At 37.2% G+C, this 17,491-nt stretch overlaps 1 protein-coding gene across 2 annotated transcripts in view; it reads left to right on the top strand.

Moving 5' to 3' along the window:
- Positions 1-17,491, top strand: part of FHIP1A (FHF complex subunit HOOK interacting protein 1A) — an 86,721-nt gene that overhangs the window by 47,082 nt on the left and 22,148 nt on the right. For both annotated transcript variants that reach the window (XM_087724318.1, XM_087724316.1), the window contains 4 exons: positions 1,581-1,667; positions 8,186-8,353; positions 12,729-12,808; positions 15,539-15,726. In XM_087724318.1, the coding sequence (XP_087580444.1) occupies positions 1,581-1,667; positions 8,186-8,353; positions 12,729-12,808; positions 15,539-15,726 (523 nt within the window). The remainder of the gene's footprint in view (positions 1-1,580; positions 1,668-8,185; positions 8,354-12,728; positions 12,809-15,538; positions 15,727-17,491) is intronic.

Here is a 17,491-nt window from a genome sequence, read left to right as displayed (position 1 = left end):
ATAAATTCAGAGATAAAGAAAAATATAACAAATACTTATTTCATAACTTATACAGTTCATTATCAGTTAAATATTACATTAAGTATTTGGAGGTCATGAATGTTATAGTGATTTTCGTAACATTAACCAGTTAAGATTTAGTAGGCAGTTTTATGTGCATATTTCTTAGTCTTGAACTTACATTTTCATAGTGAGAGGCAGTAATTGCAAAAGCACTCAGACTTATATACATCTTTACAGTGCTTTATAACCCTCTCTAAGCGGTTTACAGAATCAGCATATTGCCCCCAACAATTTGGGTCTTCATTTTACCGACCTCGGAAGGATGGAAGGCTGAGTCAACCCTGAGCCTGGTGAGATTTGAACTGCCAAATTGCTGGCAGCTGGCAGTTAGCAGAAGCAGCCTGCAGTACTGCACTCTAAACACTGTGTCACCGTGGCTCATTAAAATAGTTAACAATGTATGCAAAACTGCTTGAATTGAAATCATTTTGATGGAATTTTTTTAAAAAAAGTTTTATTTATTTTTATTTTGTCAATGCTGAAGACATAGCCCATAATAGAGATAATGAAAAGTCATTAAATAATTTGGAATAGACTGAAGTAAGGCATGTTGGGAAGGATATTTTACAGATCTATAGGGAAATGAGAGTGACAAACTGAAGATTTGAATTTAAAAACCTTCTAAACGCATTTATTTCCAATAAAAAATAATTTTAGCAATAGCAGTTAGATATAAATAATTTTAAATAATTTTAAAATTGCTGGGGGTGTATAGATAGGCACAGAGGGGCACACAGCTATGGGGTTTGTTAGTGCCCTGAAATCCATCCCCCATTTTTTAATTTTTAATTTTAATAATGTTTGTTTCTAACTGCTTTTTATTAAAATGTTTACCATATTTTTCAGAGTATAAGATGCACCAAGGTTTTGAAGAGGCAAATTAAAAAAAAAAGTTTTTGCATTCTGCAAACTTCCCAAAAACGGTCCATTTTTTGCAAAAATGGGCCCGTTTCCCCCCCAAAAAAGGCATGCGTAGCCTTTAGGAGGCTTATAGAATACTCCTGGGGGCTGGGGGGGGGGCAAAACTGAGCAAAATCTGGCCTGTTTTTCACTCATTTCTGCCTTCCCCAGCCCCCAGGAGCTCTCTGAAAGCCTTCTACAGGCTCTGCATGGCCATTTTGGTGAAGGGGGCAGGGTTTCAGGAGGCAAAAAATGCTGTATTCAGTGTATAAGACGCACCAAGATTTTCAGCCTCTTTTTTGAGGGAAAAAGGTACACCTTATACTCTGAAAAATACGGTATATATATATATAAGTTTTATCCTTTTATGTATATTTGTACACTGATCGGAGTCACTCCCTGAGTGAGATAAGCAGTTTCTAAATGTGATATATACATACTGTAAAATTTCAGGAAAATGTTAAATTTGCAAGTGCAGATGTAGGACCTAGAGAAAATTTAAAATATGGATGTGGTTTACTCAAGTTCAGCTTCTTTAAATGTATGTTTAAATTGTACTCTGGGAAAGTAAATGCTTATTTATTATTTCAGGTATATCCTTCTCTTTCCATTTTTAGGTGGCACATTCTTTGATTCGTAACCAGCTTGTGAATTACATTTATAATGGATTTTTGGTTCCAGTTATGGCCCCAGCTCTCCATAAGGTTAGTGCTAAGTAATATAAATCATAAAGCTAAATTAATATAAATCCAATATTTGGGCATTGAATTTGGTAGAGAACACAAAAGCAGAGAATCGGTTTGATGTAGTGGTTAAAGCATGAGGTTAGAAACCAGGAGACTATGAGTTTTAGTCCTGCCTTGTTCATAAAGCCTGCGATGTTGGGTCTATCATTTTCTCTCAGCCCTAGAACAGGGGTGTCAAACTCGATTTCATTGATGGCTGCATCAGGGTTGTGTTTGACCTGGGGGGTGGGTCTGGATGTGTGTGGCTAGGGGGAAACTGGTCAGCTTGAGGTCACTCTTGTCGGAGATGCCTATGATGGCATTCTGCCAGCGAAAACAGGCTCCCAAACTCTGTTTTCAGCCACGACAACCTCCTGCAGCCCTCTGCCAGCGAAAACAAGCTGGGGGGGGGATACGTATGGCCCCGAGCTCTTTTTTTGTTGGTAGAGGACTGCAGGAGACCGTCGTGGCTGAAAACAAAGCTCCATTTTTGCTGGCAGGAGCACCAATGGGCGAGATCTAAGCACCCCGTGGATCTGGCCTACGGGCTTTGAGTTTGACACCCCTGTTGTAGAAAGAAGACAATGGAAAACCACTTCTGAAAAACCTTGCTAAGAAAATTGAAGAGAGACTTGCCCAGGCAGTCTCCAAGAACTTGACGCAATTGAATGGAAGGGGGAAAAAACAAAAGCAAAAAGTGACTTCTCTTCAGTAGAACAAAGTATTCTTTTAAAATTTGATGAATGAGATGTCAAGTAGATAATATTCCAAATCATAAGCTGGCATGTTTTTAATACAGAGGCTTTTAATATATTTTGGCAACAATACAAATATACTGCATTATAGCCGTAATGTGCAATTTCATTATACAAGAGGCTTGACTAATACAACCTGGATTATAGGAGTAAAAAAAATGAACCTAATATGAAAAGTTTGTTCATACATAGATTAATAATTCTACTTCTGATCCTGATATTTCCCTGATGTGTTGAACTAAGGACAAATGTTTGTTTCACTTGAAGAGTTTAATAAACTAGGCATTCACTTTTAGCTGAATGTCTCCATTTATATGCAGAACTTTCATTACCTCTTAATTATTGTGTACTCTTTTATTTGCTATAAGGGTAGTGAAACCTTTCTTTGTTCCTAATAAAGACTTTTTTTATTTTTGGAAAAAGGTATGTGGGTAAGTAATTCCCTCTGTCTTCTCTCTTTGAGCATTGTAAATCTTTTGTATACTTTTTTAAAAAAAACTTGAAATAAATGAAATAGCCCTTTAATAACCAGAATAATTAATTTAAAAATCTATGGATCTTCTTGACAAAGAATTTCTTGACAAAAGTTCATTGTTAATTATGTTCTCATCTTTTTTCTCAACATGTTTTGAATCTATTGCCTAAATAAACATGTTGTTCTCCAGATGGCAACCCATAAACATAACAAGCTAGACGGGAAATCTAAATTAGAACCTAGCAGTTACCTCAAATGTAGATTGGTATTTAAAAATGTATTCTTGTAGCATAAGCACTTTAGCTATTAAATGATGGAAAGTTATAACAATTTATGAAAATATTTCAGGATAACTTGCTATTCAGAACATTAATAAAAATCTCAATTTTGCTTTTCTTCTAATTCTCAAAATGTGCTATGACACCCACTTATTAATTACTTTTTTGTGGTCATTTTTCAGATTATTTCCCATTGTGATTATAATCCTATTGGACACAAAAAGATTGCATGTTTGTGTGCCTCCTAACACTGACTCCTAAAAATATGTTTGCATGCCATCCAAACTTAATTTGTAGCCACACTTGACCAAATAAGTTAAATTTAATTAGTGGAAAAACTTAGTTTTTTTCCTCCAATAACCAGAAAGGGATCAATATATATGAGTAGTATTTCAGAAATATTTGTAGAACATTTTTTTATTTTATATATAATATATAAAGAAAGAATAGGTTCCAGTAGATAGAATACCTTTTGTTGATCATTTCATTCTTGGAAAGTCAAATTACAAGTGAAATTACCAAGAAAGAAAAAACATACCAGCATTTTCTACATATAAAACTTTATAAATTCAGATCTTTAAAATGTCTTCATATGGGGTAGAAGTGTATAACAAACCAGAGATTAGTGATGTACAGGTGAAACTCGAAAAATTAGAACATCATTCAAAAGTTCATTTATTTCAGTAACGCAACTTAAAAGGTGAAACTAATATATGAGATAAGACTCATCACATGCAAAGCAAGATAGTTCAAGCCGTGATTTGTCATAATTGTGATGATTATGGATTACAGCTCATGAAAACCCCAAATCCACCATTTCAAAAAATTAGAATATTATATGCAATCAATAAAACAAGGATTGTACATAGAACAATATCAGACCTCTGAAAAGTATAAGCATGCATATGTACTCAGTACTTGGTTTGGGCCCCTTTTGCAGCAATTACTGCCTCAATGCGGTGTGGCATGGAAGCTATCAGCCTGTGGCACTGCTGAGGTGTTATGGAACACCAGGATGTTTCAATAGCGGCCTTCAACTCTTTGCATTGTTCGGTCTCATGACTCTCATCTTTCTCTTGGCAATGCCCCATAGATTTTCTAAGGGGTTTAGGTCAGACGAGTTTGCTGGACAATCAAGCACAGTAATCCCACAGTCATTGAACCAGATTTTGGTGCTTTTGGCAGTATGGGCAGCTGAAAAATGAAGTCAGCAACCCCATAAAGCTCGTCTGTGGAAGGAAGTATGAAGTGCTCCAAAATCTCCTGGTAGATGGCTGCGTTGACCCTGGTCTTAATGAAGCACAGTGGTCCAAAGTCCTCTCTTCTGATGAAAGCAACTTTTGCCAAAAGCACCAAAAACTGGTTCAATGACCGTGGGATTACTGTGCTTGATTGGCCTCTCCATTCTTCCTCCATACTCTGGGTCCTTGGTTTCCAAATGAGATACAAAAGTTGCATTACAGAAATAAATGAACTTTTGCACGATATTGTAATTTTTTGAGTTTCACCTGTATGTATGTATTATCACACCTTTATTAAGTGGCAAACTACGGATAGGTGGTAAATATATCTACTACTCCATCCTCCTCCTCTTTTCCCCTGAAGAGGGGGGAGAGGGATTGGGCTTGAGAGACAAACAGAGGCCCAAGATCACCCATTCAGCTTTTGTGCCTAAGCCAGGACTAGAACCCACAGTCTTCTGGTTTCTAACCAGATACTGCAACCACTAGACCAAACTGTCTCTTTTTATCACTTTCCCCCCATAACAATGGTACCGATTTACTGATATTGGTAGAGAAGATTTGTAGCAAGTGAACGGGATTTTGTAGATGAAAAAAGTGTACTCACAGTAGCTACTACTAAGAGATTTTAATAAAAGTGATATGATTGCAATCTTACATTTTTTCACCACACAAAATAGATAATACAATTTTCAGGGCTGTTAACCTCTAATAATTTATTAAATAAAAAGTGGTCTCAGTTTATTATTTCCACACTCGGAACAATTTTGAATACACATTGGCTTTTATCATTTATTTTATCTTTAAATACATTAGCTAGAGAAGGCGAGTTTGTGCCATCTAGTGGATTTGAAGAAGAGCCCTGAACCCTAGAATTAAGATTATATTTACTAAAGTAAGAATATAGATCTTCCTTTTTTGCTTAGTCCCTCTCCCCAAAATATTAATTAAAATCTACTCTGTCCTGGTCAAATGTCTGATTATTACTGCTCAGAAAGGATAGTGATAGAAGTAGGAAGTTTAAAGCAGTGTTTTTCAACCACTGTGCCGCGGCACACTAGTGTGCCGTGACATAGTGTAAGGTGTGCTGTGGGAAAAACACTTTATATATAGTCAATATAGGCACAGAGTTAAAATTTTTTAACATTTTCTAATGGTGGTGTGCCTCGTGATTTTTTTCATGAAAAAAGTGTGCCTTTGCACAAAAAAGGTTGAAAAACACTGGTTTAAAGGATAGCTCCAAAATTAGAAATCCAAGATCTGAATGAATAATTAAAGGATCTCTATCTATTAAGCCTACAAAAAAAAGTTGATATAGCAGTCTTCAAATATCTTATAACAAGAGTTGACATAAAGAAGGGGAAGTGAATGAGGGAACATATCTGAGGGTCAGAATCAGGATTGATCTAGACCCATGATGATGAACCTATGGCATGCTTGCCAGAGGTGGCATGAAGTTCCCTCTCTGTGGGCATGGGCGCCCTTGTCAGCTGCTCTTCTGGTTTCCGGGGCTCCAGCACTTGTGAAGTTCAGCTGGACAGCATGCATATACCACCTGCTCTTCTGGTTTCCAGCACGCGCATGCACGCCAGCTAGCTGGCCTTCACGCGCGCCGGAAACCAGAACACCAGGTGGCCGGTACATGCATGCGCACCTGTCAGCTGCTCTTTGAGCTACTGGGTCGCATGTGCACATGTGTGTTCTGGTTTGGGCACTCGGTGCCAAAAAGGTTCACTATCCCTGATCTTGACATTTATAGAAGCAATGGGAGGGAATGGGCAGGTTGTCAGCTCCTGAATCAGGCCGTCATACGATGTGGAGAGACTTCTTTTGCTAGGAGTCTCAAATAGAACCAGAATAGTCATCTTTCTGTGCAATCTTGTACTCAGCATGGAGCTGGACTAGATTATTCAAGTGACATCTGAAAGACAACTTTTGGGATAGATCGCTTCTTTCTAACCTGTCCCCATGTGCTACAAAACTTTATTATAAAGGCATTTCTGATCAATAATCCGAGCTGAGTCACTGTTGTCTCTGTACATATGTATATTTTAAAAGATTTGTTTCCCTGTTTTGGTCTATCTGTCATATCAACTAACTTAAATGAAAGAACACTTTAATATTCTGCTAATTTGAATAGAATTATATGTCCCAGGAAGTGATGATGTAACAAGAAATTACTGTTAATTATCGGGGAAAAAAATTCATTAACTGTTAGAACTTTTGTTTGCTCAGAACTTTTTTCTGATACTGTGCAAACTGTCCATTATTCCCAGTTATTTGTTAAGTATGAAGTTACATTTTCATCTCTGTTTTCACCATTGTGTAAATGTAAATTATTCTTTACAGAAGAATTCTTTAATAGAAAAAGAAATGTAAATATCTTCTTCTACCAGTATATAGAATTTATGCAAATGCATTATTATGCAAATTATATAAATTGATACAAACATTATTGCTGTATTTACATGCAAATTATATAAATTAATACGAATGTTACTATTGCTATATTTACATCATTATGGAAAATGTAAATTATTAAAGTATATTTCTAGGTAGTTCTGGACTTACAATCAGGGCCAGATTTCTGGTCGTACGTTTTTTTTATTTGTAAGTCAAGGCCCAATTTTAACACATTTTTGCAGCACCTATAATTGATTAATTGATTAATTGATTGATTATATTGCTTTAAGAATCTTACGTATTTGACCATTGTTTTTCAAAGATATTCTAGAAATCTCTGCCTTTCATTTTTCGTATATTATTTCTACTTTTTTTTTAATTTCTTGACTTTTCATCTCATGATAATCAGGGCCTTGTAATCTTTGTTGTGAAGTAGATTTTTCAGATGACGTTCTTCCTATTTGAATTGTTGGCTTGTAATATAACATACAACCTTCAGTATTGCTAGATCTCAAAGCTCATACAAATTGCAACTATGCAGATACAGAATATTCCACAAGGAATATTTTTACATATTTTTAATAAAACTTCATTGGCAAAGATAGTTTATTCTCTAAGCTAAATTTAAATGCATATCCAAGCACCATGCATTCTCAAGTAATTTTGCAAGAATGAAGAGAAAGCATTTTTTTTTCTGCTGAGTACATTCTGTGCTATACCTCAGCAGTTGCTCTACTGCTAGAATGCTTATTGCTTGTTTACTCTATTAGCAAGATTTTTTAGGCACTGAGCTTCTACAAGTAATCTTATAAAATAAATATATTCCCTGCAGAGAACATACTGTGCAGTACTTCGGTTAATGCTCCTCTAATAAAAACTTTAAACTTCTATATCTTGGTGGATCTACTTATAAACAAGATTTAAACAGAAGTTTTAAAATGTCTGTAATTGACAATATTTGCATGAGACCATAGTTCCTTTTGAATCTGAGGACTTGATCTCTGAACTTTTCATATAAGCATATCATTTGTATTTTTAATGAAGATAATGTCACAAAGATCAGTCCCAAAATATATTGGCTGGATTAAGTCATAAAAATAAATAACACACACTTGCTACAATGTAAAAAAGCTATATATACTGTTGTTAGACTGTTAGGACTGTGTTGAGTGTTACTGCTTTTTGTTTATCTTTGTGATGTTCCCATGTTTATTTGTGTTATATTGTTTTTGTGATTTTGTTTTCCATACTACTTTTTAAACTAATTTGTCAAGCACTCAGGATATTCTAAAAATGTAAACAAGCTTGAATTTTGGTATAGATTATAATAATTATTCATTTTTAGGTGACAGTGGAAGAAGTGATGGCTACAACTGCATACCTAGATCTCTTTTTGCGGAGCGTTTCTGAGCCAGCCTTACTCAAGATATTTCTTAGTTTCATCCTTCTGCACCGTCATGAGAATGTACATATCTTGGACACTCTTGCAAGCCGGATAAATACTCCATTTCAGGTGAGCGGGAGGGGTGTCTAGCCCACTCTTTCTCGTCGTTGTTAGTGAAATCGTTTTAGATATATGTGCAACTTATAAACATTGGAAAAGGACATTTTTGAAAAACCCTAATCAAACCCATGTTTTCAGGACAACAATCTAATGCTACACAAGAAAAAAGGGAAACAAAAGGAAAAAATAAATTGAAATCTTATCACTTATATAATGAGTGTAACTTTGGTTCCATATAGATAAAATATGGTATTAATATAGGTAACAGGCCATTCATTGAAGTTGACTAAGTACCTATTATTTTCTGTTGCCATCCCCTAGCTGTTCTATTAGTGCCCCCCTTATACAGGTTTAACAGCACACTTTGTACAATTGGCTTCTGCGAAACTACACTTATAACTAGTGCAGCATTTTGTTTCTTATAGCCAACTATTACTGTATTATGATCTGGAAACAGTCTTGTTTAAACAGAACCAAAAGTGTGGATAAATAACTCCCGTGTATATTATTTGTTAATCTTTGCATACTGGTTCCTTATTAGAATTCTGAATGGCTTATGAAAAGGTCTCAACAGCCTTTCATACAAAGGTTAATCCTTACACAAACTCACATATAGCACTTCTCAATTTCAGTTAGGCCATAGCGTTTTTTGAGTTTGAATGTGTATTTATTTTGAAAGAACTGAAAAACATAATGAGATACAATGCAGTTCAGTTGCCTCGTTTAGTTTTCTTTTTGTGAAATGAATTTATTTTAGTTAAGAAAATGGTATTGTTCATAGTGTTTGCTTCTTTATTTCTGTTCTTTTACTTATTCAATAAAGTGGTAGTACGTTTGCAATCATGGAAATTGTCTACATCATGGAAATTGTCAAAGTCCCAGCCCACAGGCCAGATGCATCACATGCTGGCCATGCCCATACCTGGTTTAGTCCCAATATATCATGTGACGATGGTGTGATGACGTGACTTTGACACCCCTGGATTAGATCATTTCTTAACCTCAGCAAGTTTAAAATGTATGAACTGCCAATTCCCCAGCTAGCATCTTAAATTTGCTGAGGTTCAGAAATACTGCTCTAGATGGCCGCCATTTGGCAGTGGTCATTCCCCCCCCCCCCATATCCTGACTGTTGCATAGTATTTGTCAGGCCAAGGAAATCAGGGGTCCAGGCAGTTCAAATGAATATAAAAGTTTATTGCAAGCTTAAGCTCTCTAACAGTCAAAGCAAATTGGCTGTAGACAAGAATCAACAGAATTCATGGTTGGCTAGACTTAGATCTCTTGTGAGTGTAAAGGGACTAGAGACTGATGGTGCATTTGATTCCTCCCTCAAGCTTATCCTGGTCATCTACAATATTAGGACAACTGTTTTTTTTTCAGAATGGCCCTGAATGATGAAAGCATTTGAGTAAACATAGTTATGGCATCCAGAAGAGTATTGATAATTTTGCTGCTGGAAATGATTTGAAATTCAGAATACTTATACATGAAAAAGAAATTTGAATAACAAGAATATGACCTGCATGAATATAACTGAAATAAATAAATGAGTAATTATAGAATAGACTGTTTAATTTGATTCTAACCATGCAAAATGCTTATAAACTATTTTTCTCTAAGTGACATTGAACATTTATCAACATTCCAGATTTACAATGAATATCTTTAAACAGGGAGAGCAGGCTACAGGCTAAATTTCCAGCTTCCCATTTTGTGGCCTGACAAACAGTAATCAATAATCACCATCAAAATTTGGCAGTCAGACCAGTTCCTTTCAGTGCTATAATTTGCTGTTTGTTTTCTTTTTGCATTTAATAGGCTAAATATGGATATATCAAGCTTCTGTTAGGTTTGGTGCCTGTTTCCAATCTTGAAATTCTCCCAGCTCTCCTCATCTCAAAATTCAGTTCTGCCAATAAAACAATATCATTTACACTATTGGCCACAAAAGAATGTGAACCATATCCAAAATTATGTTCTCCATTTTTCTTCTGCCCTTCTACGCCTCTTCCAAAGTATACTTCAGCCACATAAATTCATGCTTAAAAGTGTTTCCTGCCTCAGTTTCCTCTTGTCTTTGATTCTGGCGGGGAGTTGTTGAGAGATTTCTATTTATTGCCTTTAGACTACATACTGCAGCCATGTGTTTTAAAAAGTTCTTAATTTCAAGGGAAACTTTAAACTCTTTTAACTCTAATTCTAAATTTAGCTTAAGATACTCAGGCATGGCATTTTGCCTCTATTTGTAAAATTTTTAAGATACTGTTTATTTTATTATTTATTTAGCTTTGTGTCCAATTATTTCACTTACATCAAATCCTAAAGTCTGATTCCTTTCAATTAAAATAACCATAGAAATACAATAAACTTTAATTGTATAAATAATTAAAACAATCAAACAATTAATTCAAACAACAATACAATCACAAGTTGGCAATAAAACCAGCCTTTCAGCAGTATAAAATTGATTTATTCTTTTTGTTACTTCATTAGACTATTTTTTGGGTTTTTTACAGCTATTAAATACATAACAGCAGAATATATGTGGTTGTATAAAACACTAATGATACTGATTTTTACTAGTTGGAAATTATTTATATAATTTTTTCACTACCCAATTTTAGAGAAATAGATGTCAACCCTGAAGCTGACCTGACCGAAGCCATTTTGAGGCTTCAGTGTTGCCACACTGGAACTGAGGGATAGGGAGGGGGAAATAGAGATAGCTGGGGTTTTGTAGCCAAAACAAAATACTTTCTCCTGGGAACCAAGGACTTCTCACACCTGGTCCATGAGAGGATGAATGACGTTACCAGGCAACCGAATGGCACCTTGATTGGACCATGTGATTATTTGGGGAAGGGGAAAAACGTTTACTTTTAATTAGGTGAAAGCCGTGGGAACCTTCGGAGTCAGTTTTCACCAGATCTATGCCAAAATGATATATCCAATAAAACTTCTTTGAGGAATACCTGCCTTTGAGTTTTGCTTGCTATGGGTATATTACTTGGAATCTTGACATTAGAATTAAGTGGTCCATTTTCATGAAGCCAAACACTTGTTTAGTATAATGTTGTTTGATCCAGTGTTATCAGTAATAGTAATATCCACATGACCAGCTTGATTACTTCATTGGATTACCAGTATAAATAGAAATACAAGATATTAAATGGTTGCCTCTTCTGAATAATTGTGGTATGGTACTTATGTCCCCCAAATAGCTAACATGGTAGCAGATTCCAGTTGCATAGGATTCTGAAGCAGTAAATAAAAACATTTGCTTCAGTCTGCATTCCTGCCTCTCCCCTTGCCTGACACTTTATTTTGGGCCAAATAAATATGATTGAGGGAGGTATGTATGCACATACATATTCTGCAATGATTCCAGTTCCAAAGGAGATTTACTCAAAAACTGTTGCAACAGCGACTGTAAATTGCCAGAGTTGTCTTTGTTGAACTGTATCGGTTTAATAAATAGAGAGTTTGGGTGTTATGAAATATTGTCCTTCAGAATCATGCCATAATGCATAAATGATGTTAAATGACTTGTTTGTTGTATAACTTAACAACAGGACTGATTTCTATAAATAATTGACAACAAAGACACCCAGGATTATGCCCATCTGTTGCAAGATAAGCTGATTTATGTGGTAATTTTGGACCAGTCACTCTCTCTTGGGCCAATCTTAACCTGACTTTCCTGGCTTTCAGGAAATATTAGATGGAGTCTCGTCCAGAATTATGGGTGTGGCTAAGGTGGCCTTTTTTATCTTTTCCTTTCAATCGTGTTTATTTTTAGGAGAGTTGCCATATCAAGTTGTTTCAGTTATTTTGGCAAATTATTGCAAAAGTGGTTTGCCATTGCCTAAATCCTAGGGCTGGGAAAAAGTGACTGCTACAAGGTAATTCAGTTGCCATTCCCCATTACACCCACTAACTAAACTGGCTCTTTAGGATGGCCTGTAATTTTGATTAAATAAAGTAGATAAATGCTGTCTACTATAACATAGTTTTTCATATTAGAAATAACAGCGATTTTCAGTTTAAGGTCCATATTTAAACATGGCAAAATTGTCATACAAATGTTTGAGCGTATTGAACTTAATTACAGTTTAATTCTCTTTCAAATCATGTCACCATTCTTTTCTTTTTCTTGCTCTTTTTCCCATATTCCAGTATATATCTCTGTTTATCTTTGGTTTATGCTTTTAGGAGTACTAATTTAATTATTCTGGAGATACGTAACAAAGTAAAACATTTATATAATTCCTTTCAAATGTACTGCAATTCAGTTTGGGTGCTATTTGCATATATGGTTTTTTCTTTTTACCTTGGAAAGGATGAAAAAGTATGCATTCATATTGTGTTTATCATTTCCCAGCTTTGTGTGGTGTCCTTGGCATTGTTCAAAACACTTATCAGTTTGCATTGTGAAGATGTGATGTTGCAGCTAGTTTTAAGGTAAAGTCAAACTTTCCTTTCTGATTTTACAGTGCAAAGTACTGCATAAAAATTGATATCATGAGGTTACCTAATACACATATTTGCAGATGACACCAAGCTGGCAGGAATAGCCAACACTCCAGAGGATAGGCTTAAGATATAGAAGGATCTTGACAAACTTGAACATTGAGCACTACCTAATAAAATGAAATTCAATGGTGAAAAGAGTAAGGTTCTATATTTAGGCAAGAAAAATGAAATGCACAGGTGCAGTATAGGTGGTACCTTGCTTAATAGTAGTAACTGTGAGAGGGATCTTGGAGTCCTAGTGGACAACCATTTAAATATGAGCCAGCAGTGTGCAGCAGCTGACAAAAAAGCCATCACAGTTCTAGGCTACATAAACAGAGGGATATAATCAATATAACGTGAAGTGTTAATATCACTTTATAATGCCTTGGTAAGGCCACACTTGGAATACTGCATTCAGTTTTGGTCGCCACGATGTAGAAAAGATGTGGAGACACTAGAAAGAGTGCAGAGAAGAGCAACAAAGATGATTAGGGCACTGGAGACTAAAACATAGAAGAACTGTTGCAGGAACTGGGTATGTCTAGTTTAATGAAAAGAAGGACATGGGGAGACATGATAGTAGTGTTCCAATATCTCAGGAGTTGCCACAAAGAAGAGGGAGTCAAACTGTTCTCCAAGGCACCTGCGTGTAGAACAAGAAGCAATGGGTGGAAACTAATCAAGGAGAGAACCAACTTAAAACTGAGGAGAAATTTCCTGACAGTTAGAATAATTAATCAATGGAACAGCTTGCCTCCAGAAGTTGTGAATGCCCCAACACTGGAAGTCTTTTAGAAGATGTTGGATAGCCATTTGTCTGAAACAGCTCTAGGGTTTCTTGCCTAGGCAGGCGGTTGGACTAGAAGACCTCCGAGGTCCCTTCCAACTCTGCTATTGTATTTGTATTTATATATACAATTATTTATTTATTTATTGTTTGATTCATTCATTCATTTATTCATTCATTTTCTATAGCCACCTATCTCAGCCACATGACTTGACTTACAATTCTAAAACAATAAGAGTTAAAACAACTAAAAAAACCTAAAACAATAAGATCAACAACAAAAAATACATATAACATTTGAGGTAGTTAACTAAGCAATAGTAAAGCTCTTAGTTAATACATAAAGCACTTAATACATTCCATGCCCCCGGCCTGGGTACACAGTTTTTAAAGCCTTATTAAAGGCCGACAGGGTTGGAGTCATTGTAAACTCTTGAGGAGAGGATATTCCACAAAACGGGTTTCCAGCAGAGACGGCCTAGCTTCTAATTCGCACCAGCTATAATGATCAATTATACCATTCAGCATGTAGAAAAAAGGGGGATTTATTTAAAAACAGGACGACTTAACTGGCTGAAAGAGGCTTATCAGAAATTTAAGAGAAGGGCAGGAAAGGATTGTTAGAAATTAAGTGACAACGTTGGAAGAGTTACTTTTTTCTAAATTCACATAGTTGTTGAATAACTCAGTTCACCTCTGTATGTACAGAAGGCAATATGTAATCTCATGTTTTAGTCCTTGTGTCTTCCAAAAGGAAAAAGAGGTATCATTTACGTCCAATCTCCATGCAGTTTTTCCTCCAGAGTTGTCCAGTTACTTCAATTGGAGACACTTCAGAAAGCTGGGGGTGATTAATGGAATGAACATATTTTAGAAGAGATTGGGAATCTCTCCTTCTCCTAATACTTTTTGCTTTCCAGCCCGGGAAATACCTAGACCCGTGATGGCAAACATGGCAAGCATGTCACAGGTGGCACGCGGAGCCATATCTGCCGTCACGTGAGCTCTCAGCTCCAGCGCGCATAGTGTGCCGGTCAGCTATTTTTCTGCCATCCAGAGGGCCGGGGGAGGCCGTTTTCGCCCTTCCCAGGCTTCAGGAATGCCTCCAGAGCCTAGGGAGGGTGAAAAATGGGCCCAATGGGCCTAGCAGAAGTTCGGAAATGATCCGTTTCCAGTTTCTGGAGGCCTCCAGGGGGATGGGGAGTCCATTTCCCCCCTCCCTAGGGTTCAGGAAAACCTCTGGAGTCCGGGGAGGGTGAAAAGTGGGCCCAATGGACCTACCGGAAGTTCAGAAACGATCCGTCAAATGGACACCATATATCTATTTTTTTCCCCAGGCCATGTTAAAACTACTTAATTAATTAGCATAATATTTACTTTTGCAAACATTTACAAGTTTTCAGTCTTTTCCTGAAAAGATGGAGGAATAGGAGATAACTACTCTGGATAAAGTTAATCCTCTCCTTTTTGTAACCCTCTCATGGGCTTAATGCGCAGGGAAATGTGATTTACCTGTTGCATTGAAAACACTGCCTTCCAGGGTTCTGATTGTACAAGGTTTTTTTGATGCTCATCTTCCTGGCTGAGAACTCATGGAAACTTCCCTAGAACCCATCTCCAAAGTCTCTCTTGAACTGCTGCTTCACTTAGCCCACTATTAATGACTCAGGAAGTCACAGTATCCTGATATGTCTACAACTAAAAATGCAGTCTTTTATTTTATTTTTACATATTACAGGCATAGCATCGGCTCAGCAGCAGAAATCTTCAGTCATTCTGTAAAAATGGTTTGGGGTGTGTTTTAATCTAAATAAGAAATAAGGCTCCCTTGACATTTTTTCTCTTTCTCTCTGCTATTTTAGTTTAATAATAGCCTCTTGTTGTTCTAGGTACCTGATACCCTGCAATCACATCATGTTCAGCCAGAGATGGGCTGTGAGAGAGAGAGATTGGTATTCTGTATCTGCTGCTAAGCTGCTTGCCTTGACTCCTGTCTGTTGTTCAAGTGGCATTACTCTGACTTTTGAAAAGCAAGAAAAAGATTATATTCTCTGGAAAAAAAATAATAATGGGGAAGGTAAACGTTTATCTGTTTTCTAAAAACACAGTCCTTATAGTTAAATTTTATTTTTTCCCACACCGATATTCATATTTGGAAATGTTGCAGCAAATTAGTTTAGTCTACAAATGAATTTGAAAGGGTGACTCAGTGGCTAAGACGCTGACAGGGACGTGCAATCAGGGGAGGCAGGGGAGGCAGAGCCTCACCACTGTAATGAAAAGAAAAAAAATGTAAAAGGAAAAAGGCTGAGCTAGTTACTGCCAGAGTCACAGTGGATGGCTCTGCTTAGTGCTTAACTGTTTAAGTGCCCTCTACAGGAGGAGGCAGGAGAACGACATGCCTCATCTAGTCTGGTGTTTTATGATCAATTGAGCAGAGTTAAGCAAGGGTTAAAAGCCGAAAAATTCCTGATGTAGATGATGGACGTCGTTCTCTCGCCTCCTCCTGTAGAGGGCACTTTTTTAGAGGCTTTTTTAAACAGTTAAGCACTAAGCAGAGTCATCTGGCAGCAACTAGCTCAGCCTGACCTCAGCTCTTGCCTTTTTCCTTTTGCATTTTTTCTTCTTTTCATGATGGCAGGCAAGAGCAGAGTTGAAATCCTCTCTGAAACAGCTGCAAAAGGTACGTGTGTGGGTCGGAGGGAGGGGGAGGAATTCAAACTTCATCCTCAAGTATAGATCCCTCCCCAAGTGTAGTTGGATTGCATGCAGAGCTACATTGCCTTTCACACACACACACATACACACGGGCACACACACACACACACACACACACACACACACACTCACACTCTTGGATAAACGTATATAAGCCCAGCTTCACTGATTACAAGTTTGAAAAGGCAACATGGTTTCTTTATGATGAAAAATAATTCACTGAGTTTATTTAATGTCAACAGTGAACTACCGTATTTTCACGCATATATCCCGCCCACGCAAATAACCCGCCCACGCAAATAACCCACAGGTTTTCAAGATTTATGTAAACAAGTTTTTATACACCCCACCTTCTTATATAACCCGCGATGATTAAGCTTTCTCCTCCGTTCCCGCCTCCCGTCCCTTCCACCATCTCAGCAGTTTCCCTTCTCCTCCGTTCCTGCCTGTTCCTGCCTCCCGTCCCTTCCACCATCTCAGCAGTTTCCCTCCCCAGCTCACCCAGGCTTTCTCCTCCATTCCCGCCTCCCGTCCCTTCCCCGATCTCAGCACTTTCCCTTCTCCTCCGTTCCTGCCTGTTCCTGCCTCCCGTCCCTTCCACCATCTCAGCAGTTTCCCTCCCCAGCTCGCCCAGGCTTTCTCCTCCGTTCCCGCCTCGGGAGGAACGGAGGAGAAGGGAAAGTGCTGAGATCTGTTAACAGATTAGTTAATCTGTTAGTCGCTATCGTGTAAAATATTTTCCGTATACCTCGCCCACTTTTATACCCTGCGGGGGGCATGCGGGGTAGGTAAAAACGCACATTGCCCGCGGGTTATATGCGTGAAAATACGGTAAATGTTCTGGAGCTAGCCAGTCATTCCCCACCATAGAAGTACATTGTGTTTTGCCAGTATGCAAAACCTAGTGATCTTTTATATTTTTGTTAAATTTCATTTGTTCCCTGCAAAACAAAAGCAATTGTTCTTGTTATACTTTGAGACTTATTGAGCCATTACACTTAAGTAAGATTAAAGCTAGGATCATAAAAATGGATGTGCCCCTTGGGCAGTGCTCTATCATGCATTTCTTCTATAATGTATCATGCTAAATCCAGTAATTTATAGGCCCCTGCCAGAAGATTAGA

This window comes from Thamnophis sirtalis, unplaced genomic scaffold (genome assembly GCF_051295495.1).
Source record: "Thamnophis sirtalis isolate CommonGarterSnake01/CBP01778 unplaced genomic scaffold, rThaSir2_p1.2 scaffold_10, whole genome shotgun sequence".
Taxonomy (NCBI): domain Eukaryota; kingdom Metazoa; phylum Chordata; class Lepidosauria; order Squamata; family Natricidae; genus Thamnophis; species Thamnophis sirtalis.
Note: the sequence above shows the minus strand (reverse complement) of the source record. Positions and strands in the feature narration are given on the sequence as shown.